The 24,703-nt window shown below is 37.9% G+C and overlaps 1 protein-coding gene across 1 annotated transcript; it reads right to left on the bottom strand.

Moving 5' to 3' along the window:
- Positions 1 to 23,672, bottom strand: Atp6v1b2 (ATPase H+ transporting V1 subunit B2). Its single transcript, XM_076853617.1, has 14 exons — positions 23,518 to 23,672; positions 17,339 to 17,394; positions 10,799 to 10,897; positions 9,964 to 10,057; positions 9,761 to 9,838; positions 9,124 to 9,263; positions 8,739 to 8,840; positions 8,298 to 8,395; positions 7,599 to 7,722; positions 6,547 to 6,697; positions 4,969 to 5,051; positions 3,946 to 4,050; positions 3,018 to 3,147; positions 1 to 1,364 (listed from the first exon to the last, which is right to left on the bottom strand). The coding sequence occupies exons 1-14, from the start codon at positions 23,651 to 23,653 to the stop codon at positions 1,225 to 1,227; spliced, it is 1,536 nt and encodes a 511-aa protein (XP_076709732.1). The 5' UTR covers positions 23,654 to 23,672; the 3' UTR covers positions 1 to 1,224.
- Between the last annotated feature and the right edge of the window lie 1,031 nt (positions 23,673 to 24,703).

Below are 24,703 nucleotides of genomic sequence, written 5' to 3' on the forward strand. Positions count from 1 at the left end.
AACATTTATTTTCATTTTATATCCAGATGTCACATTTTCTACATTAAAATATAATCATGCTCAGTCTCCCCACCCCCACCCCTCAGAGAAAAAAGTGAAGACCTTTACACAACTGGAAAGATGGAATGCATAGAGTAGGAAGTCACTACTGCACCCGGGTAACACAGAACACGAACAAACGGCAGACATGGCACAAAAGCAAGCTCAGGGCTCACCCAGGAAGGAGCATGAGTGCACGAAACTCCACCACCTGTGCCACAAGACCACCCTGAAAAGGCAGAGCTGGGTCAGAAAGTAGGGCCAACAGGGGAACAAAGGCTGCTCCTGAACAGTCTGTAATATCCACAAACCTGAGAGCACCCCACCCCACCTTGTCTTAGCATCTGCTAAACTCTACAGAAACTTAAACCCCTATTGGCATGTCAGCATGCAGAAGGGCTACAGCTCTTTATTTCTTCCTCTTTTATTGTACCCCAGCTCTTTCCAAACAACAACTCCACTAGTGGTTTTAATTATATGATTTTCTTTGCATAGAAACCCAGTAGGGATCCCCAAGGAAGGCATCTCACCACAACCAGATGAATGCCGCTGTGCAAAAGGGCATGATTCTGCGTGTTACTCAAAGGGAATCCGAACTCAGGTGCTGAGAGAAAAGGATACGCCTTTTGTTGATCTATTCATTACACAGGAAAGAGCAGGTGGACAGTAAAAGCCATATGCTTAGAGCAGAGCACAGACCCACAGGCACACCAATGACCCAGAAGAAAATGTTCAGGAAAGAGCCTCTTGACTCTTTTGAAAGGAGACTTCTTCCAGACCTGATCTTGCTCCTAATTCTGAGACCAAAGCATTTAGCTTCAGATAGGGATTCTCTTGAGGGGGCTGAGGGGTCAGGTCTGAGAGACCCACACAATGAGAACATTATTAGGCAACTACACCGCTATGTACAAATACATACATCAATAAGAAACTTCACCTCCATCCCTGCAGCTACTTTAAACAAAGCACTGAAGATCAGGTTTTCTGAACAGGGATATTTTGAAGTCTGTTAGCAGTTTAAGACATTGCAACACTGGCACAATGTTACCTATTCTTTGCTTTTAATTACAGGGTAACAGGTAAACTCCCACACAGAGGTGGAGATGGAGGAGTGCGAAAGGAATCAAGAAGACGGAGCCAGTACTTCACAAGAGGTTCACACCACAGTAGCAAGAGCAGCAGCAGCTAGTGCTTTGCAGAGTCTCGAGGGTAAAATTCGCTCAGGGTGCTCTGGGGGATTCGCTTCAGCATTTCTTTGGGGAAGATTCGGAGCAGCTGCCAGCCAATGTCCAAAGTCTCATAAACTGTGCGGTTTTCATAAGGACCTGAAAAAATTGACACTGAATTAATGGCAAGGTCCTTCCTACTTCCAACTCATTAGTGTTATCCAATACTTACTCTGTTAAATGACTAGCAGGCCATGTGGGCATAATACAGTAAAGGAAACAGGCCAGGACTCTCAAGACCGAATGAGAGTGAGTGTGGAGACAAGAGCACAAAGTACCACGGGGAAGAGGGGGGACTATGGGTGAGAGACGGTGGGAGGCCTAGTGTGTGTGTCTGGGGACAGCAGTTTGAGCTAAAACTTGAACATTTGGGTAGAATGTTTGAAAAATGGAAACCAGACCCAGTGCTTTATCCAGAGATCAGTCAGAAAAGAGTCAGAATACAGGAGAAATGGTTGAATTTGAGCAAGACGAATACAGATACTAAAAATGGCAATCAAGCACCCAAATACTCAAACAGTTCAGTGGATTTCAGAGTTGTTATTTTTAATAGCAGAATCACCCCCATCCCCCAAATAAATCTCATTCTTCAACCAAAGAATCAAGAGTGGCTAGGGTTCTGGGTTCCTGTCTCTAGAGATCTTCTCAGTTATCAAGGTTCCGAATTAAGGAAATAAAACCCTCAATGATTATTTATGTTTGGGAATTTTAATATGAATAATGTTTAAGGAGAAGAGGGCACAAATTCCACATGTATCCTTTGAGGCATTATTTCAACAGTAATACACCTAGAGTAATTACCAAAAACGGAGTATTTCTAGCATTACCAGGAACAGGGGAGGGACCAGGTAAACAGCCTAAAAAACCATACATTAAATAAGAAAACTCACTATACGTTTTTTAGTAGTGGGACAACCAATATATTTACCTTTGAGTCAGGGAGAATGGCCAAGGATATGGGTCAAAACTTTGGTCTAGGGCCTTGGTGTCAGGGTGGCTAGCCAGAAACATGCAGCTTCAACGTCACCCAGGACGTCACTCTAGCCTTACCCACAACTACTGAATCAGAATCTGCATTTTCACAAGATTCCCAGTTGCTTCAAAAGCAAATGAAAGTTTGAGAAATACCAGACTTAGATATTGGAATGGGAATGAAAACAGAAATGGATCTGACGTTTAAAGAGAGAACAAGACAAGTTAGCAAATATTCAATTACTGGAGAGCCAAGGAAGGTTAAGAAGAACGGCCAGTTACTGAGCGTGGAATAGCAGGCATGGCACCAGGAGGAGGACACACAGGAGGTCACTTAGGAAAACCTTTGATTCTGGTCCTACTGGGCTTGAGGGGATGGTGCCATGACAACAATGGCATTCCTAAATAAAAAGTGGGTAAGGATCATACACAGCAATTTAGAAGCCACAGAAGAGTGAAAAGTCTATGCTTACGCGGGAGGAAAAAAAACACAGAAAAGTAACTGAGTTTTTTCAAGTATTAGCAACCAAGAAGCAGAAGATTAAAAAAATGAATAAAGAAAAAATAAATAACTGGATAAACAAGTTAAGATCCTCTCAAGATATTTAGATGGCAGAGGAGAAGGAGCCAGAAGGTTAAAGCAAAGAAAGACACGCAGGTCCTTGGAAGAACTTCTCTAATGAGAGGGAAAATTGTGTAGAGACCAGTGTAAATTCTCTGAGAATAGGTCTTAAAAACTACACAAGGTCTTTTATGTTTTTAAGAAAACAGTAATCTTACCCTGAGTAATAAAGTTCCTCTCAAACTTCTGCAGAAATTCCAAGTAAAGAAGATCATCTGAGGTAAGGGCTTCCTCTCCCACCACAGCTTTCATGGCTTGCACATCCTTCCCAATAGCATAGCAGGCGTACTGAGGAGAGAGCTCGTGTGAACACACATGGCATGCACATGTGTACTGCCGCAGCTCTCTTCACAAGAGGATACAGGACTGCACACACAATTCACATGAAGCTCATGTGAAGTCCTTTTGATACTTTCACATGATACTTTCATGTGAAAGTATTAAAAGGACTTCATTATATTCTCTCAAAGAAGCCTTCAGGCATGCAATGCACAGATACTACTATACTCTACAAAAATACGCTTCCTCAGTATGCCAGTGACCTTACAATTTATATAACATCTGAAAAAGAACTCAGTTAAAATACAAAGAAATCCATCTCCAAGTTTCATTCAAGAAAAACATTTGTAACATCAAAGGCTTATCATTTCTACTTTAATAAACTCATGTGACTTTTGAAACGAAGGACTTCCAAGAGTATACCACACTGTACCCCTCAGTGGTCTGGTGCTTACCATGCTAAGCTAGAAACATGATAAAGTATCCTTTCAGGAATACTCTAGTATTAAAAATTAAAATGACCATGTGCTTGTTTTTTTTTTTTTTTTTTAATTACTTTTATATCACTGGACATGGATTTCAAGCTTGGTGGTTTTAATATTGATTATTAACATCTATTTTTATGAGAAAAATATTATTTTGGTTCAAATTAACGATTACATACTTTATGAAAGTTTAGTACTAAAAATCCTACTTGGACAAGAAGAAGAAAAGTGATGAGAGAAAGAAGAGGAATAGAACAGCCGAAAAGAATGGACTGAGAAAGGCACTCATTTCTTTTAAACACCATCCTCAGAACATACGTACCAGCTGATTAGATACGTCGGCGTGATCCTTTCTGGTCATACCTTCTCCAATAGCAGACTTCATTAACCGTGAGAGCGAGGGCAGTACATTAATAGGTGGGTAAATCTTGGGTAGAACGGGAGGAAAAAAAATAACTATATTTAAGTATGAAATTCAAGTTCTATGGTAAAGTAAAGAAAAATGTGAAACTATTATCCTAAAATTACAAAAACTGCTGCATTTGTTTATATGATGGGTTCTAATATCTTCCTGGAAAGAAACGGTAGTAAAAAAACACTTGTTTGGGGGGTACTGGGGGTACTAGGGATTGAACTCAGGGACACTCAACCAATGGGCCACATCCCCAGAGCTATTTTGTATTTTATTTAGAGACAGGGTCTCACTGAGTTGCTTTGTGTCTCGCTTTTGCTGAGGCTGGCTTTGACCTTGTGATGCTCCTGCCTCAGCCTCCCGAGCCGCTGGGATTACAGGTGTTTGCTACCACACCTGGCAAGAAGCACTTTCTGGCCTAATACTTGAGAATTAAGTCCAAAAACTTGAAAAATTTAAAACAGTACAAGACTGTTTTGAAAAACTAAATTTTCAATATATGCTTGGCACTACCACATCAAGTCTAAACAGTCTCCAAACTGACTCAAAAAAAAAAAAAATCCAAAATTAAAAGTTTAACAATAATTCTACCTAAAAGGACTTTAGAAGCCAGTATTACTACAGAATTATCAACTATTATTTTCCTATTAATAACAAGATTGGCAGATCTTATACCTTAATGGAATATAATACCCCCTAAAGTTCTTTGAGGCAACTGACTCCATTTTAAGGTACAATAAAGAAAGATGGCAATTCTTAATTCTGGTACTTTGCCCACACCAGAACTGTAGTTCCAGAAATGACAACTTTATGGCCATGTTAAAAGCAATTCAAGTTGAAACTTGCTAAGCAAAATAGTTCTTAATAACAAAATCTAAATCACTGCAAGTAAGTGGTTCCATAAGCATCACAGACCTTTTAAGTGTCAGATACCTGTCTGTTGTGCAGCTGTCTGTCCACATAGATCTGCCCCTCTGTAATATACCCCGTCAGGTCAGGGATGGGGTGAGTGATATCTGTCAGAGGAAGACATACATAGTGTTAAGCACGTGGCGACCTCATATAACCAGACCACAGGAAGCTAATCAGCATCACCCAGGAATGCCACACCGACCAACTTTCTATGATGGAATGTTCTGTACCTGTGTTAGTATTATATCCACTAGCCAAATGTGATCCTGAACACCCAGAGTGCAGCTAATGAAACTGAAGAGCTTAACTTCAAATTGTATTTATTTTTTATTAGTCTAAATAGAGCCAAATGTGTCTAGGGGCTACATATTATACCATTTAATTTGCTTGGTTACAATAGTTCAGCTGTGTTGGCACTACAAGGTAAACTGGCTGAACTCATAAAAAAAGTACTCTCTCTTCTAGTTATGTGCTTTCCCCTCAATGTATAAATAGAATTCCATTTTAAACACAAAGTTCTCATTCAGAAATGTGGCAACTTTTTGTATACTGACAGAACACTCTTAATCCATAAGCTACCTTAGACAGACATGTGGCATTTGGCTACACAAACAAAAGGGTACTAGACAGTACTTCTCAGGCAGTGCTGAAATGGTCACACAGAGCCATACACTTCTAAATCTGCTGAACCAAATAAAGCCATTTTTAGTTACTCCTTTGGCTTTTTTTTTTTGGTGGTACTGAGGATTGAACCCAGGACCTTGTGCATGTGAGGCAAGCACTCTAACAACCGAGCCCTAACATCCCCAGCCCTAGTTACTACTTTGGAAAAATTATTTTCATGTCAGAGGCAGTACAGTGTATCAATTGGTGTGAATTATGAATTTAGACTCTCTAGGTTGTAAATGTTCTACTTCTTATCCATGACAAATTACCTCTCTGTGCCTCAGATCTGCTTCTAAGTTGCTATGATAACCCAATGAATGAATATTTAAAAAGATCCAGAACAAAGTGCTCAATTATAGTGAGCTACTATTATTTCTGAAAATATCTCAAAAAAGACAACAGAGGGGAATTCTCAACAATGTCAGCCTAGGGGTCACCCTGAGCATACACTTGGGCAGGTGCTGCCCTGGATGCTTTCACAGGCACAGTGCAAAAAAGCCACTGCCCATCAGCCCTTGGTTGAAAAAGTTCTGTCCCAAGTCTTGTGGTCTTTACTATCTGTGCTCTTTATGTGGCATTTAACACAAACTACCTTACACTACTGGAGCACATATACATAAGAAATGTCCCCACTAGACTGAGTATTTACATTTAGCAGAAACCAGAAATTCTTAAATTCCTTACATCTAAAACAGTGCCCTGGCAAACTATAACTAATATAACCTTAAAATTCAAATTACAAAGAAGCTTTTCTTCCACAAAAATAACAATAATCTTGAGTAATTTGGTACAAATAACTAACTAGTTATGGCAAACTCTGAGAGGATAAACTCACAAAAGAATTCCAACTCAACAAGGTAGATGGTCTTCTGGTTTAGAATCAAAGTCCTTGTAACGATTAGGTCTGCTGTGACCCAAAGACCAAGAACTCACCATCATTGGGCATGGTAAGAATAGGGATTTGAGTAATAGAGCCATTTCGACCTTCCACTCGACCAGCGCGCTCATATATTGTGGCTAAATCTGTGTACATGTAGCCTGGGAAACCTCGTCGACCAGGGACCTCTTCCCTGGCTGCTGAAACCTGACAGGCAGTTAAGGAAAATATCACATACCAGAATATAAAAAGCAAAGCTTGGTTAGAACATGTTTGTTTGAATATGCCAAAATTAAAATTCAAAAATCTCACCCTATTTTTTTAAAATACTATCTCTTAAAGTGATGAGTTGGAAAAATCTACTAAGATCATCAATCAAATTATTCTGCAGCAAGAATGCTTACCAAAAATTTCAGTAACTTGAATTAGGATACCCCAAAATTTCTGGGTAATAAGAATCTTAATATCATCCCAAATTAAACATTTTTGGTACCCTGGGATTGAACTCAGAGGCACTCGACCACTGAACCACATCCCCAGCCCTATTTTTGTATTTTATTTAGAGACAGGGTCTCACAGAGTTGCTTAGCCCTCACTTTTGCTGAGGCTGGCTTTGAACTCTATCGATCCTCTTGCCTCAGCCTCCCGAGCTGCTGGGATTACAGGTGTGTGCCACCATGCTCGGCATTTGATTTTCTAAAGGGAAAAAGTTTCAAAGAAAGTGTTGCTAAACTACTTATTTAAATAAATACTACTATCATTAAAAATAGAATTCTGAAAAGAGCTAAAACCTGACAGTGTAGATAAATGGAACTTCCGGGAGAATAACTGAATGAAGAGCTTATTTACTGTTTTACAGACAGTTCTTAGCTCACAGAGATGACTGTGTTAAGCAGGCTAATAATTTAATCTCGCCCTATAACATTTCTACCACACTGACAGAAAAGAAGTTGTATTTTCCTAAGTATTTTATTCTATTAATAAATAAGCAATGAGCTTAAAATATGATTAAGAAAATTAATCTATAGAAGCCTATAGAGTTAAGACAACCCTGAAAATTAACCCATTTTGTTTAATAGAGGAAATAAGAAGAAAAAGAAAAAGTTACCTCTCGAAGGGCCTCAGCATAAGAGCTCATGTCTGTAAGGATAACCAACACATGCTTCTCACACTGGTACGCCAGGAACTCGGCTGTGGTCAGGGCCAGGCGAGGAGTGATAATTCGTTCAATACTAAAAGGAAAAATAATCCACAGTTCACTCAAAATAAAAGGCCAGAAAAACCAAAACAATTCTAGACACAACAGTATGTTTCCCTTCTAAAGTGTTCAATAAATCAAGGGCAATAAAGCAATGGTGACTTTAAAAATTCTTAAGGCTGTTCTGTGTATTTAAAATATAAGAACTACTTAGTGCTACAAAGTTAAGTTGATCATTTTATAAATGCCCCATAATTTCTCAGAGATACATGGATTCTCAAAATTAAGAGGGAGTGGTAAGAAAAAAAACAAAGGAAAAAAAATGGAAGATAAATTTCCCAAGAACAAGTCACTTGAGTATCAATTATGTGCTAGATAATATAAAAAAATATGACCCCATTTAACATGTACACACTGTGTGAGTAATATTATTTATCACATTTTTATGAACTTCAGGGTCTAGGTAATTTGCCCAAAGCCAAATAACTCCCAAGAAGCACGGCTGGTATCTGAATATAGGGTTACTTCATTCCTATATTCATACGCTTTCCTGGTAACATTCTGACCCTCAGTCTGGGCAAACAGAAAGAAATAGCTCCATTTACTTACGTTGGGTCATTAGCCAAGTTCAAAAAGAGGCAGACATTGTCCATTGAGCCATTTTCTTCAAAGTCAGATTTGAAGAACCGGGCAGTTTCCATGTTTACCTAAATAGCAATGACTTCATCAGTGCTGGGAAGATAAAGACTCTCAACATTTATTACTGATGAAGGCCAAGCTATAGATCTGAATTGTTTCTTCTCTTGTAATTTAAGGTACCCAAAAAATTTTCCCAAAAGTCAACCAAGAGCAGCTTTGTGCAGGAAAAATAGTCTTTTAAGTTTCAAGTCAAATGCTAAACTTTAATTCTCAATTTGGCCACAGTAACAAGTTGTTTAAGTTCTCTACTCAGAGATAAAGTCAGCTATATGTGTAGTTTACAACACTGATCTAGCAAAACAAGCAGTTAACTCCACATGTTATACTAATGCAGAAAAACTTCATACTTACACCCATAGCAGCAAATACAATGGCAAAATTTTCCTCACAGTAATCCACCACATCTTTGGATTTCTTTACCAAACCAGCCTGGCGACAGATTTGAGCTGCAATCTGATGAAGATTAAAAGAACCAAGTTGAATTCTAAAATAAAATTTCTACAGCAAAATAATTATTATCCTAACAACTGTGATTATTAATGAAACTGGAAATATTTTAGTGGTTTTACTCAACAAAACTATTTTGTAATTGTTGCAAAGATCCACAAGTGGATCAGTTGATGTAAATGGACTACATAAACAACAGTATTGTGTGTATTTATTAGGTTTCTCAATAAATGATACATTTGGAAATTCTTCCCTATAAATTTCACACCAAACAGACCCTAATTCTCACCTCATTGTGTGGTAACCCAGCAGCAGAGAAGATTGGAATTTTCTGGCCCCGAGCTATACTGTTCATGCCATCTATGGCAGAAATACCAGTCTGAATCATCTCTTCTGGGTAGATTCGACACTGAGGATTGATGGGCTGACCTGATATATTCCAAAAGGGGAAATTTTAGTATGTCTACAAATTATTCATAAATGGAAGTATATATCAAATTGAACTAAAATAAAAAACTCAAAAAAACCCAGAAAGCATTTACTCCTACTCTTAAAACAATGTTATTTTTGAAATCTGAAATAATTTTTTCCTTTAGTCCTCTGTAGATACTCACAAAACATACAATAGTGAGGTTCCTAAAGTGAAATAAAAGTATAGTAAACAAGAAAGAAGTCCTAATTTCACAGCCATGATTTTATTATGAACATTCAGACCCGCCCTAATAAGATTTTTATAATATCTTATGATACTGATACTACATTAAAAATTTGAAGACAATTTCTATGAAAAATCAATTTATTAATAAATAAAATATCTGCATAATTTATATCATTGGTTACTACCTCAAAATATACCAAAACCACTCTCAGGTACCAGACAGACAGAGGTTATTTCCCCCAAACAAGAATCCATTTAGTGCCCCTACCCATGATGTCGAGGAAGTCTTCAGCCAGTACAGAAGGACCTCTGTCGATGGGTTTTCCTGACCCATTGAACACCCGGCCTGCAAAACATAGTGAGGCAATGCAGAAAACACCTTGACTTCCAAATAGTATTTTTTTAAGAGTTTTAGGAAATATGTTTAAAAGAAACAGATCTCTGCTCAGAATGATAACAATGTCCATTTACCAAGCATATCCTCAGACACTGGTGTTCGGAGAATATCCCCAGTAAACTCACAGGACGTTTTCTTGGCATCTATACCTGAAGTCCCTTCAAATACCTATCAAGAAAGAGAATTAATCAGAAGGGTAAAAGCAACTTGGATCATGGGTACTTACTAGACCAAGAGTCTTGCAAATCAAATGCCACAAGCAAGCTAGTATTGTTTGTTTATTTGTAACATTTTTTTTTTTAAAAAAAGAAGTTGTTGAAAGAAGGAATAAAAGAACAAAAGAAAGAAAATTAAAGAACTTCTGGTGTCCATAAAGCCTCAAAAATTTTCTGACTCTGTACTCCTTACAGAAATTTTGCCAACCCCTACATATTTTAGGGGAGCATTTTATTTGAGAAAACTGTTTATTATCTAGTTTTAATACTAAAACTAGAGATAATTTAAAGAAACTGACTCAGACATCATTTGATTTCATATCATCATCAGTGAATCCTACTTTTTCTCTCTCTCCTTTGGTGTGATGATTTTTATTTTTTCCATTTAAAAATCAATAAAACATGAATATTCTTCTCCTGCAGCCAGTAATGGATCTCTAAAGATACTCTCTAAAGAAAAAAAACAAGTTGTATTTCCTTTGTGTTTTCTGTTTTTGGTACTGGAGACTAAACCAGAGGCACTCTAATGCTGAGCTACACCCCCCAGCTCTTTTTATTTTGAGACAGAGTCTTGCTAAATCGTTGAGGTTGATCTAGAACTTACTATCCTCCTATCTCAGCCTCCCAAATTGCTATGATTACAGGCATGCACATCCACCCCTGACCCCTATGTGTTTTTGATTAGGATGCTTACCTGAACCACTGCTTTGGAACCACTAACTTCTAGAACCTGCCCACTTCTCTTCGTGCCATCGGGTAATGTCAAGTGGACAATCTCAGCATATCTGGGAAACTAAATGGGAATAAACAAAGGACCAATAACCAACATTTTAAAAGCTCCCTAAATAACTCTGTATGTCATCTCTACCATAGCATGTGCAACCCTTCCATCCTCCAACACATTAGCTTTGTAAGAATTCATAGCATCCTCCAGAGTTTAAGTCCTTATAACACACACCATTGAAAACTGCCAGCAAAAACACTTAGGGTAAAGAAAGAAGAGTTTTATACCCATGAAAACATGCAAGTTAAATGTATTGCTTTTCTTCTGTACACTTTTGAGAGTATAGAAAGGCATACTGTCCATCTATAACTATTAAAAAAAAAAGGTTGTCTTTTTCTTTTAAAGATTTTTAAAAAATATTTATTGTTTAGTCTTAGGTAGTCACAATATCTTCATTTTATTTTTATGTGGTGCTGAGAATCAAACCCAGTTCCTCATGCATGTTAGGTGAGCATGCTACCACTTGGGCCACATCCCCAGCCTCAATGTTGTTTTCTAATAGGCTTGTTTCATTTTAAGCCTTTAATTGATGCAGGTTTATTTTTGGCATGAATTTTTACTTTATTTTTCTTATTTTTCATATGGGAAATGAATGCTTTAACAATATTATAACTAGCATAAGTTGTCTCCCATGGCCTCTCAACATCTCATCTACCAAGCTGACATCTCAGCTGTGAAGACAGCTGGTTTGGGGGCTCTTTATTTTTTTCCCGACTGATTTGCTTATACCTGTTTCAAATCCTACACTCAATTGTTTACTTCTGATTGTGCAACCTGGCTAGCATCAACACCTTTAGTATTTTGAGTTCATTCACTCAAAATACATGGAATCATTCAAAATAAGCAGAATATTAATTTCTTTCCTGGTCTCCCCTCCCTCCTAGGAAATCCCTAAAAAACTTTCAGTTGTTGGACAGAGAAAACGTCATCTTTGCATTCTGAGTTCTTTTCCCCTTTCTTTTAATGTTTTTATTTGTTCTAATTAGTTATACACTACAGTTGAATGCATTTTGACACACGGTACACAAATGGGAGCACAATTTCTCCTTCCTCTGGTTGAACATGGTGTGGAGTCACACTGGTATATTTATATAGGGTGAAAATGTCCATCTCACTCCATCATCCTTCCATCCCCACACGTCCTCCCCTCCCCTCATTCCCCTCTGCACAATCCACAGTGCCTTCGCACCCCCAGCCCTCATCATGGATCAGCATCCACTTATCTAAGAAAATATTCAACCTTTTGTTTTTTGGGGTTTGGCTTATTTTGCTTAGCATAATTTTCTCCAGCTTCATTCATTTACCTGCAAATGCCATAATTTCATTCTTCTTTAAGGATGAGTAATATTCCATTCTGTATACTTTCATGGTCTTTCAACTGCTTTATAGTTTTCTCTAAATAATTAGTTACTAAATAACTAATTATTTCTCTAAATAATTAGTTACAGGACACTACAGATTTGTGAAGACTGCTCCTGAATCCAAAAGCTATTCTTTACCATCATTTCTAATCATTTGCCACTTAGTGACTTGGGGTTTCTGTTTAATCACTTCAAGAAATAGTGATAGTTGTTGCCTTTCCAATCCTATTATATTCTAATTTCTCTGCCCTGCAGCATTACTAAGTGTCAAGCACAAAAGATGGATGGTGATAGAGACAATGCATCCTCACCTAGTTCCTGACTCTTGATATTGTGACATAAAAAGAAATATATGTATATGGTCTTAGTACTATTCCTGGCCAGAGCTACTAAAACCCTTGTAATTTCCTAAGTGATAGGAGCAATAAAGGTAAAAGGAACATCTTGCATTTGGCACCCCCTTTTTAAATTGCTTTTATTTTTTTTAAATATATGACAGTGGAATGCATCACAATTCTTATTACACATATAGAACACAATTTTTCATATCTTTGTATATAAAGTATGTTCACACCAATTCATGTCTTCATATATGTACTTTGAATAATGATGTCCATCACATTCCACTATCATTGCTAATCCCCTGCCCCATCCCTTCCCCTCCTACCCCTCTGCCCTATCTAAGGTTCGTCTTTTCCTCCCATGATCCCTCTCCCTACCCCACTATGAGTCAGCCTCCTTATATCAGAGAAAACATTCAGCATTTGTTCTTTTGAGGTTGGCTAACTTCACTTAGCATTATCTTCTCCAACTCCATCCATTTACCTGCAAATGCCATGATTTTATTCTTTTATTGCTGAGTAATATTCCATTGTGTATATATGCCAAGATTTTTTTTATCCATTTGCTAAGAGCCACAGCCAAGTAATATGATACATGGCATTTTGGGTTGAAAGGTGACGTCAACAAGCCATTGAGATGATTATGTTAAGATTTGCATTCATATGGATATTGGACTCCTGCTGTCCACCTCAGCCTGCTATGGGACTCCTGGAGAGTTCCCATTGGTTGGGGAAGTGCGGTAGGAGGGAATTCCGGAGGAGGAACCGCCTCTTGGGTTCCAGGGATCATTGGTGGCAGTTTCAAAAAATAAAGTTTGTTCCTGCTTGAGTGGCTCCTGATTTTGTGCCCAGCCAGACTACAGCATCCATTCATCTACTGAAGGGCATCTAGTTTGGCACCACAGTTTAGCTAATGTGAATTGTGCTGCTATAAACATTGATGTGGCTGTGTTCCTGTACTATCCTGTTTTTAAGTCCTTTGGGTATAGACTGAGGAGAGGGATAGCTGGATCAAATGGTGGTTCCATTCCCAGATTTCCAAGGAATCTCCATACTGCTTTCCATATTGGCTACACCAATTTGCAGTCCCACCAACAATGTATGAGTGTACCTTTTCCCCACATCTTTGCCAACACTTATTGTTGTTTGTCTTCATAATAGCTGCCATTCTGACTGGAGTGAGATGATATCTTAGTGTAGTTTTGATTTGCATTTCTCTGATTGCTAGAAATGATGAGCATTTTTTCATATATTTGTTGATTGATTGTAGATCCTCTTCTGAGAAGTGTCTGTTCAGGTCCTTGGCCCATTTGTTGATTGGGTTATTAGTTTTTTCGGTGCTTAGCTTTTTGAGTTCTTTATATACCCTACAGATTAGTGCTCTATCTGATGTGTGAGGGGTAAAAATTTGCTCCCAAGATGTAGGCTCTCTGATCACCTCACAGATTGTTTCTTTTGCTGAGAAAAAAACTTTTTAGTTTGAATCCATCCCATTTATTGATTATTGGTTTTAATTCTTGTGCTATAGGAGTCTTATTAAGGAAGTTGGGGCCTAATCCCACATGATGAAGATTAGGGTCTACTTTTTTTCTTCTATTAGACGCAGGGTCTCTGGTTTAATTCCTAGGTCTTTGATCCACTTTGAGTTTTGTGCATGGTGAGAGATAGTGGTTTAATTTCATTTTGTTGCACATGGATTTCCAGTTTTCCAGCACCATTTATTGAAAAGGCTATCTTTTCTCCAATGCATGTTTTTGGCACCTTTGTCTAATATAAGATAATTGTAATTTTGTGGGTTAGTATCCGTATCCTTTATTCTGTACCATTGGTCTAGCAGTCTGTTTTGGTGCCAATACCATGCTGTTTTTGTTACTATTGCTCTGTAGGATAGTTTAAGGTCTGGTATAGTGATGCCACCTGCTTCACTCTTTCTGCTAATGATTGCTTTAGCTATTCTGGGTCTCATATTTTTCCAGATGAATTTCATGACTGCTTTTTCTATTTCTATGAGGAATGCATAAAGCACCTCTTTCAATCGTACTCAAATGTACCTTAGGGTGAAGACTTTTGGAAAGCCCCTGAGGATGAGGGGATGAGGTGGTTGTCAGGAGAACCAAGCTCATCATTAGAGGATTTTAACTTTCTTTCACCTCATCCTCTGTCCTTTGAGCAGGGGAGAGAGACTGGAGACTGATGTAATCACCACGCAATTAATCACACTATGTAATAAAGTCTCCACACAAATCCTAACTGAAGGGGTTTAAAGAGCTTCAGAGTTGGTGGAGAATGCATCTATGTGTAGAGAGGGTAGCAACCCCGGCTTCATAGGGACAGAAGATCCTGTGCTGAGGACCCTTCGGGACCTCACCCTATGTATCTCTTCATCTGGTTGTTCATTTGCAACCTTTGTATAGCTCAGTAATAGTAAACTGTTTTGAGATGTGACAAGAGAACCTCTGATTTACAGTCAAATCAGAAGGTAGCTGTGGATAATCTAGGTACCAAATATTTGTGACTGGCATCTGAAGAGAGGCAGTCTTGTGAAACTAAGCCCTTAACTTGTGGGTCTGCAGTTAGAGTCAGAACTGAGTTAAATTACAGGACACCCAGGAGGTGTCGTTGGAAAACTGACATGAACTGTTGTGGAGTAAAAACCCACATATCTGGTGTCAGAAGTGAAGTACCGAGAACAGGGTTAGAGAAGAGTTCCTTTCACTGATTTAACTGGCAATGTTTCTAGTCTCCTTAAGGATGCTGTCTGCTAGGTGGTGGATACCTGGAAAGAGGCTAATTTGTTCTATTCCTTATTTATTAAGAGGCTTCCTTTTATAATAAAATGAGTTAACTTTGCCAGATACTTTTTCTGTATTTATTGAGAAGAATATAATTTTTTTCTAGTTTAGTCAAACGTTTGCTTTTAAACTGATATATTTTCTAATATGAAATCAATCTGGTTTACTGGGATCAACACTACTTTGTCATAATTTTACTGCTTTTTTTAAACATAGGTATTTTTGCTACTATCTGACAGGAGTACATTTTATTAAGAATTCTAGAATCTGTGCTAACACTACCCGTTCTCTGGTTTTAGAATTTAATATATACTACAATAAATTGGAGAGTAGCTCTCCATTTTCTATCCAGACAGAATCCATATAATTATCTGCTCCTTAAGCATATGTGTATGCAATTAAAGCCAAAAACTAAAAACCAAACCAAATCAAGAGGAAAAAAAAAAAAAAACATTCCAAATTTTATGGTATGGAACTATCTTTTAAAACAAAAAAATTCTTTACCAGTTTTTCCTCAATAAGAGCTATACTTCAGAGTAACAAACTTTTTAGTTCTCTTAAAATTACTTCACAAGAGATGTTTTCTAAGTCCTTTCCATTACTGATTCTCACATCCTCCTCAATCACCATTGACAGCACTTACCAACACACACTTAGTATTTCTGCTACATCTGCTTCTCTACTACACTATTCTTATTTTCCACCAGGGGAAGGCTGAGCTCAGATCTTAACACAATTGAAACCTAAATATTTGTTGAGTTGCTTTTCAATAAACTAATATAAAAATACATATATTAAAAATATTAGCCAAAATTTATTTAGCAAATAATGTAGGAAAAAAGATAAAGAAATAAAGCTTCTTAATGTTTTCCTCAAAAATAAAAGTGTAACCTCTATTTTTTCTTTAATAAAACATTAACATGCACTTGCCTAAGTCTTATACATCCTGAGATCAATATGTTGAGACTTTGCCTAATTTGTAGACTAATATGAAACTGTTGCCAGAAGGTGAACTTGCTAGGGTTAATTTCAAGATTTATTTGTAAAGATATCTTGTCATACACAAAAATATTATTTTAATGATAAGCTTAAGAAACCACAAACTTTGCCCTTTCTTATAAGAAATGCTTCTCACTTAATTTTCTGCTTCCATGGGGACCACAGGCCAAACATACAACCATCATTACCCTGTCAATAAAGTGGTAATCATGTGCTTCTCCCCTGACTCACCCCAAGAACAACTAATGTAGAATTACTCTTCTAGACAACAGGTATATAAATTACTTTCTCTGAGAACATTCTGATCACAGAGGTCAGGCAGGAAGCATAGCCTGAGACATCCAACTAAACTGTAGTCCATGCCTCACTTTCTAAGCTAACAGTGTTTATAATTTTTACTTATAGGTAAAAATCCAACACACCCAAAGATTTTTACAACAAAATGAATAAGTATACCCTATTCTTTGTTTTAGGTTATAGTCACTACTGAGATAAATCTCTTCTTATATACTCATTACTTCAAAACCAATGTCAGGCTCTAAAAGTAGCAAAGCTTACTCAACAGCTTAAAATTTAGTAGAAATAAGATAAATACTATAAAAATAACTATAAAATATAAGATACCGTGTATCTGTATAATATCCTAAAGGTTATAAAACATACTCATAAATATTATTGCTGGTTTTCTTTCTATCTAATAAAACTATTGAGTAGGATTGGGGATTCCTCCCCCCAATTTGCAGATGAAGGACTCACAGAAACAAATAGAACCTATACTAACTAGTACTGAAATCCAGTGTTCTGACTTTTGGTCTCCAATTTGTTTCCTACATAATACTGACATTCAGACCACAGGATAGCTTTAAAATAATAACAAAAACTAAAGTATATGGAATAGTATTTAACACCACACTTTTAATTACGTAAATGATTTGATCATAACAGACAGTGGATTACCTTAACTTGATCTAAGATCACCAGTGGACCATTGACTCCTGAAACTGTCTTGTATGCTGAAAAGAAACACAGAAGAGTCAACTTTAGTCAAGAGCATAGAAGCCTAAATTACCTTCTCTATTACTACCAAAAAACTTCTACTTTATTCCATCTATTATATTATGGAACACTGAATAGCTACACAATTTTTTTAACAAAATGAATTTGTAAAATATGCCTTACTAGTTTTCATAATATACCCTCATCAAAAATATTTTGAATCTTATTGGCTGAGCCACTGTTCTAAGCACCCCATACAAAAACAGGTACAGAGGCTGACTGCCTTTAGAAGTTGAGTTTTCATGCAGGGAGGGGGAATTTCAATGTGATGAGATAAGGGTACTAACTAAGGCTTGCAGAGGATTCCTGGGAGCACAGCAAAAACAGAATAATAAAGTTCCTATCTTGGAGAGAAAAGGAAAAGCTTTACAGAGGAGGTGGCACTTAACTAAGGAGGTCAGGAAGGAAAAGGAATCTTAACCTAAAGCAGAAGCGACAAAACTCACAAAAGTGAGAAAATGTATTCCGTAAAGTAAAATCATAAAAAATATTGAAAAGAGCCTGAGAAACAGATAATGGCAATGGGATAAAATGCTAGGGGTCAATTAAGATAAGTAATCTTAAAAAAAAAAAAAAAGTCAAATATTATCACCAGGTTGGAGACTGATAATTCACAGCCAAGTATTCCCTAAAAATAAACTGTTACTCTATAAGGTATTACCCATATCCTTCATTTTAGAAAGAAGGTAGTCATCCTTCCTAGCGAAACAGATTAGGTATAAAAAAGAACATTTAGAGAGCTGGGAATATAGCTCAGTTGGTAGCTTGCTTGCCTCGCATGCTCAAGTCCTTGGGTTCAATCCCCAGCACCAAAGGGGAAAAAAAAAAAAGGAACCTTTAGGACAAGGGAACTCAAACAGAAAACTTCAGAATTCACTAAGTTTCATAATCAAAACAGTTAAAAAATACATGACATAAATTTTAGAAGAAAATTATTACAAAGTCTGAAACAATTTATATGAAGCTGTTAAGCAATTAGGAATTTTTTCACTTGCTTGATTTGAGGTCTTCAAATGAACTTGGACAGAGATTCCTGGCACAAATATGAACTCCCAAGAATGAGGAAACCATTTTATAACCAGTCTGTCCACTCAAGGGGCTTTAAAATTTACAAACACACAATTCCTCTAACCGTAATGGTCTCAACAGAGGCCCCCAACCTGATTGAAGTTTTTTTTTTTTTATTGTTTTTTTCAACTTGCATATCACAAGTTGAAAAATAGATACCTGAATGAATGAGAATGTAAGAGGATCACTCATTTCCCTTATAATTATTAGAAAGATTTCTTTTGTGGCATTTTCTATCACTTCCTCATTTAAAAGACTCCAAACATTGTTTTTCAATGAATTTCTAAAATTACTATAAAGAAATGGGAAGTGAGCTACATCAGAAACATGTCTTCTTGAAACCAAATTTTTTAAAAAAATGCAAAAACACAGACCTTCTAAAAACCTTCATTTAAACAGTGTGGAATGAAAGGGAATGAAGCTTTGAGATAAGCTTTATAAAGCTCTGTCCTGAATAAAATACAACATTAAAATCCCTCAAGTTCTTAAAATTCTCTTTAATTTTTATCAAAACAGACTCTTTTCTGAAAATCTAAACTCTATAACAACTATGCACTGGAATCTTGTGTTTAAAATTCAAATTTATGCCAAACTATGAAGATTTGCCAGTCAGGAGCAAAAAGCATGACCAAGAAAAAGAAACATTAGTCATGGCTTTTCCTGGAAACAGTGAATGGAGCTAACTTCTACTATAGGAGATTCTACTTCCTCAAAAGAAGAGTCTTCTAAATTTTCAACATTATCTAGACTTTAAAAAGTGTGCAAATAAACCCTGTAAGTTACTTGATGAACATTAACAACACCAAGCCACATCTAATGAGTGCCTGTCAGGAATTCTCATTTAACCTCCATCACACACCTAAGTTATTCAATATATATCTCAAATCCAACTACTTCTTGAATTACTCTCAATGAAACCACCTATACTACAAAGGTAGCCTAACTGGACTTCTTCTTCTAAGTCTCTCCATGGTCATTCTCTACCTCATGGTCACAGTTACCCTTTAATGATATCAGGTTCTACTATTCCTGCATAAAAAATATTCCCTAGCACTTATTTGCAAGAATTATATACCAGTACCATCCCAAATAATTTCACCAATCTGCAATTTTAGCTCAGAAAAGTAAGTATTTTTTTTTTTTTTTACTATTTTGCCCCAGGCATTATTTCCCTTCTGTCCACATTCTGTCATTACTACAAAACAATCTTTCTCCAGTGGAGTCACAGCTGCTGGAAGAAATCTAGCAGAGAATGGAATATCTCAGGAGGTGCTGCAGCAGTTTTCCCTCACTAGAAATCATGAAAAATGTGAGGAGGCCACTTCTGGTACTAACGAGAGGTGAATCCTGTTTAAATTGATATGTGAAAACTGAGCTAATAAATACTACAACTCAAACAAGGTAAAAAAAAAAAAAAAAAAACTACCAAAATTTGTATTTGGAGAGTGTCATTTTCAGATCGATTATCTGATTTTACCTTCACAAAACACTGTGAAGTAAGCAAGGCTGACACAATCTCACTTTACACTTAAGGAAATAAAATCCCTAAGAAATCTGCTACCAAATGGAGGAACCAGGCTTACTAATTAATTATAAAGTTTGTATTCTATGACCCTATAGCATTTTTTTTTTACCTTAGTCCCCACTATAATTTAAAAATATGGAGATCACACATTCCTAATATTTGGACTACAAGAAAACTAAGCAGAAAATGCATCTGATGCTGCTACCTTTTATCCCTCAATTATCCAGCCTTCCTCACCTTTACCATTAAATAGTCCAAAGCAGAGATATCAAAGCACAGTTGTCAAAAACATTAAGTTGCTCTTCTTAATTATTTTATTTATCAAAATCGCTCGTCTCTTAGAAATTTTCTAAGAACTTGAGTCCATAGGTGAGTGTGTGGTGGATGATCAGAAAGCTAACGATATAGTAGAAACATGCTTATATTACATACTTAACACATTTTACAGCCAAAAAGCCACATCTTTGGTTCTGAAACACACATGATAAATATTGAAAAATCAAAATCCACAAAGGTTTTAAGGAACATATATTTCAGATGACATCCCCTTCCTTCTGCTTGATAAGAGATTGTTCAACACTATGAATGCCTTTAATGATTGCCACACATTCAAAGAGAAAACTCAACAGCCATTGCATAATAAGTCCTAGTCTTTTAGGCTCCACCTTAATAGCAAAACAAAAACTCAGAGCAATCATCTTCTATTGTGTAAGAAGAGAAAACTAACCCTGAGCAATAGGCACCTGAGAGAGAAGTTCTAGAAAAAGCAAGCAAAACATTCTTTTATGACTTTTGCTGGGGCAAGCTCTGCTTCATGATGTACGAAATTTAAGATTAGTTGATTGAGGGTCTCAAGAAAAATGGAGATCACAAAATTAAAAATATTTAGCATTGAAAAGCTCTATGTATATTAGTGAATTTTTCAAGGATTAACAGAAAAGTCTTCTTTTCCTGTGACTTTAGAAATTCTACTGAAAAAAAAAAGAAATTCAACTGAAGTTTTCAAAATTATTTACTAATTTCAAAGCTAAATAGATATTTCCATTTCTTTTTGACAGTCCTGTAATCCTGAAGTTGTTTCTTAACAGGATCTAATTTGTACAGTGAAACTGCCAATACTATTCCATTCTTTCATTCAAAAGGCATATATTAGGGGCTGTGTGTGTAGCTTAGTGGTAAAGAGCTTGTCAAGCATGCACAAGATCTTGTGTTCAATCTCTAGCATGAGAAAGAAAAAAAAAAAGAAAGAAAAATTAAAGCATATATTAAATAGCTACAACCACCTTAGATACCATCATCAATCTTTCATTACAAAAATTAAGACGTTAAGCTGGGTGTGGTGGTGTAGACCTGTAATCCCAGCAACTCAGGAGGCTAAGCAGGACTGCAAGTACAAGTTCAAGGCTAGCCTTAGCAACTATGTGAGACCCTTAGCTACTTGGCGAAATCCTCAGCAATTTGGTAAAGTCCTGTTTCAAAATAAAAAACAAAAAGGGATATGACTTAGTGGCAGAGCACAAATGGGTTCAATTCCCAGTACCACCACCATCAAAAAAAAAAAAAAAAAAAAAAGATATTAACCAATATTTACTCAGAAGCATATAAAACCACTAATTAGAACCAAAAAAGATGTGGCAAAATAGGAAAAAAATTCAAATGAAGTTCCAAGCCCATATATATTACTTATGTTTAGAATGACTTACATATGGAAGGGAAACTGTTCAGAACAATTAGGTATTGTAACTCCCTACTCTGATTCCATCCATATTAAGAATTTACCCATTAAATTATTAAAACAAGGGGCTTACATGTAAGTTATACAAGAATTTATAGAATACCTTCTATGTCAGGCAATGTAGAAGGTACTAGAGATACAAAATGGATCCCTGACCTATAAAGGTCCCATTTTAAGCAAGATGCTGCAACAGTTTTGTGGGGAAGTTCTTCAGCCATTGGTTGACATACAAAATGTGAAGAAATTATGTGAGAGTACTCTTTAAACAATGTTATTATTTTGTTCATATTCTGAATTGACATTGGTATATTCTGAATTGACATTGAAGACTGTACCCTTAAGACCTTTTTCTAGAGGCACCATTAATGTCTATCTGTTCTGCCCAAAGCAAAGCATACAAATGCAATTCATAAGAGAATTGGTAGTTCCTAGGTACACTTTGCCAAGGTTTATTTAAGAATGCAACACCTATCGATTTCTCAAACATTTACCTCAGCTCATATAACCCCCCACAGGCATTCCTGATTTAAACAATTTCCACTGTAAAAAGCCTATCTCAGCAATCTACAGATTCGAATACGTTTTCCTTCTTCCTTAGGCTGCAGTGCTATCACATGACCCGGTGACAGATCAGGATGGGATTAGTCAGGCTGGAGAGTGCTTCACTAAAACCCTTCCTCTGAAATTCTTTTTAACCAATGAGCCACCCACAAATAGACAGGCTGGGAATTAAACAGCACAAATGCAGTCTCGTCATTTGGGGAAACATCATGTACTTTTCCTAAGGAAGCTGTTGAAGAGGTCTGATGTTAACAACTATTATCTTTAATAATCAAGAACCATTTCTTTTGGAACTGCTGAACCATCTACCTAAACCTAATTTATTAAGGCCCTTTATAATCACAACACTTAAGCCTATGCATATATGCTAGATAAGGGAAAAGCTGCTTGGCTTTCCCAAAGAACCTTGCACTCGACCTAGTTTGGTTAACTGGTCAATAATTGAAGAGGCAACGACAGAAGAAGAAAAAAAGAAAAAAAAAAGCCCAAGGGGAATTAGGAAACCTGGATTTTCATTTTCCTGCTCTGTCAATAATTAGAGATGTCTGAAGCCTGGCAAGTCCTATCTTCCCAGAACCTTTGGCTTCTCACCTGTAAAATGAGAGGGCTGGACTGGATGACTTGCAGGGTACTTTTCAGCTCTAAGGTTCTCTGGTATCTAGGTGTTCTCCCGCGAAGCAGCCCCTCCACCCAACAAGACACATCTCCCTCTGGCTGTGGGCCTGACCTCCATCCACCAAAGGCCTGACCACGTCAGCGAAGGCACTACACAGTCCGCCTTCCCAGAAGCTTACGACCTGCCCTGAGGTCCTCACCAGGGGGAGGAGATGGGAAGGGGCGTTCCCTCGACCCCTAGACCTTCAAACCAGGTCAGGAGAAGACTAAGATCGGAGAGACGAGGGCTCCTCAGGGACAGGCAAGTGCCCGTGAATGCTCCAGCCCAGGCAGGCTGGAGAGGGAAGGGCAGTAGCCACGAGCCCACCAACCCCAGGAAAGTTCCCGCTGGTGCTCTTGCGCTCTGCCCGCGTAAGTCGTGGAAATGTCAAGCACACGCAAATCTCCTAGAGACACACTTGTGGGTCTCCGGAGAGGGGAAAAAATTCACCCCGCCCGCTGGCTAAGCAGGTGAGCGGGAGCAAAGGGCTAGGCGAAGAAGCGAAGACTGTTTCTCCGCTGCTTTCATATACTCACTGAGGCGAGGCTGGGAGAGGTAGTTCCGACTGACTGCCAGCGCTTGCTCCCGAGATCCCGCCATAGGCCCACTGGCGGACACGGGTAGCTCGGGTGCGGCCCCGTTCACAATCCCCCGCACCGCCCGCAGCGCCATCTTGTCTCCTCCGTCCCGACTGGCCCCACAGCAGCGCCGCGCAGGCGCAGATATACTAGGGCGGCCCGCGCACCAGGCTCCGCCCAGGCGCGCTGCGGAGACCCATCTTGGCTCCGCCCCCTTCGCGGCTCTCCGCCCCCAGCCTCGTGACTCGGGCTCCGCGTGGGCGGGGCTGAGAGCGCGCAGAGGAGAGGAGCTGACCAGCGTGCTGGGAGGGCCGGCGCTCGCCAGGGAGAGGGAAAAGGGAGCAAAAGAGGGGCCAGATTGAGCGAGAGGGGAACACGTCCAAGAAAAGGCCAATTGATGTCCATTTTAGAATTGCCTTTTATTGCATGAATGAAGAGAACTTAAACTATCAAACGCACCTTGAAAAAAAGGGGAAATGTGAGACTCTATGACCAGGGTACTATGAGCCATTATTTGTTTCCCTTTACTATCTCCCTACCCAATTCTTTAACTCCTGTATCCATTCAACAAACATCTGTTGTTTGTTTTAAGGTGTGGGCATTGGTGTGAAAGACACCCAGGAACAGATTTGAAAGCTACACAAGGGTCCGAACTTAAATAGGATGACAGGTTGCAGAAGATGACAGTCCAGGTTTGATGGAGCTTGAATAGATTCTGGCGCTGTTTACAGGACTGGCACAGAGAAGGAGAGAGAAATTTTGCTGCTGATGAAAGAGGGAAACTATTCTGTTTGGGAATCTGTTAGGTTTCCTTGGATTTTTTGTAAATAACCAAGAAGACATCTGGGATGAACTAAGATTTGTGACGTATAAACAAATTGATGATGAGGACCTGAAAAAGACAAAGCAAAGATTGTGTATAGAGTGGGAAGCTGTTCAAGGTCCACTTTTAGGGGGATCACTAAGATGAGTGGATGGACAAAGGAAAAGTATCCTGCAATCAAACTTGAAATGTTATAAGAGATGGAAAGGACCCAGAGCACATGTTCCACAAGCCAAAAGAAGACAAAAATTTAATTTGTTATTACCCCAAACAGAAGAGAAAGCAAGTAATGGAAGGACTGTAAGTATTCATTGTGTTTGA

The sequence above is a fragment of the Callospermophilus lateralis genome, chromosome 4, assembly GCF_048772815.1.
Source record: "Callospermophilus lateralis isolate mCalLat2 chromosome 4, mCalLat2.hap1, whole genome shotgun sequence".
Taxonomy (NCBI): Eukaryota; Metazoa; Chordata; class Mammalia; order Rodentia; family Sciuridae; genus Callospermophilus; species Callospermophilus lateralis.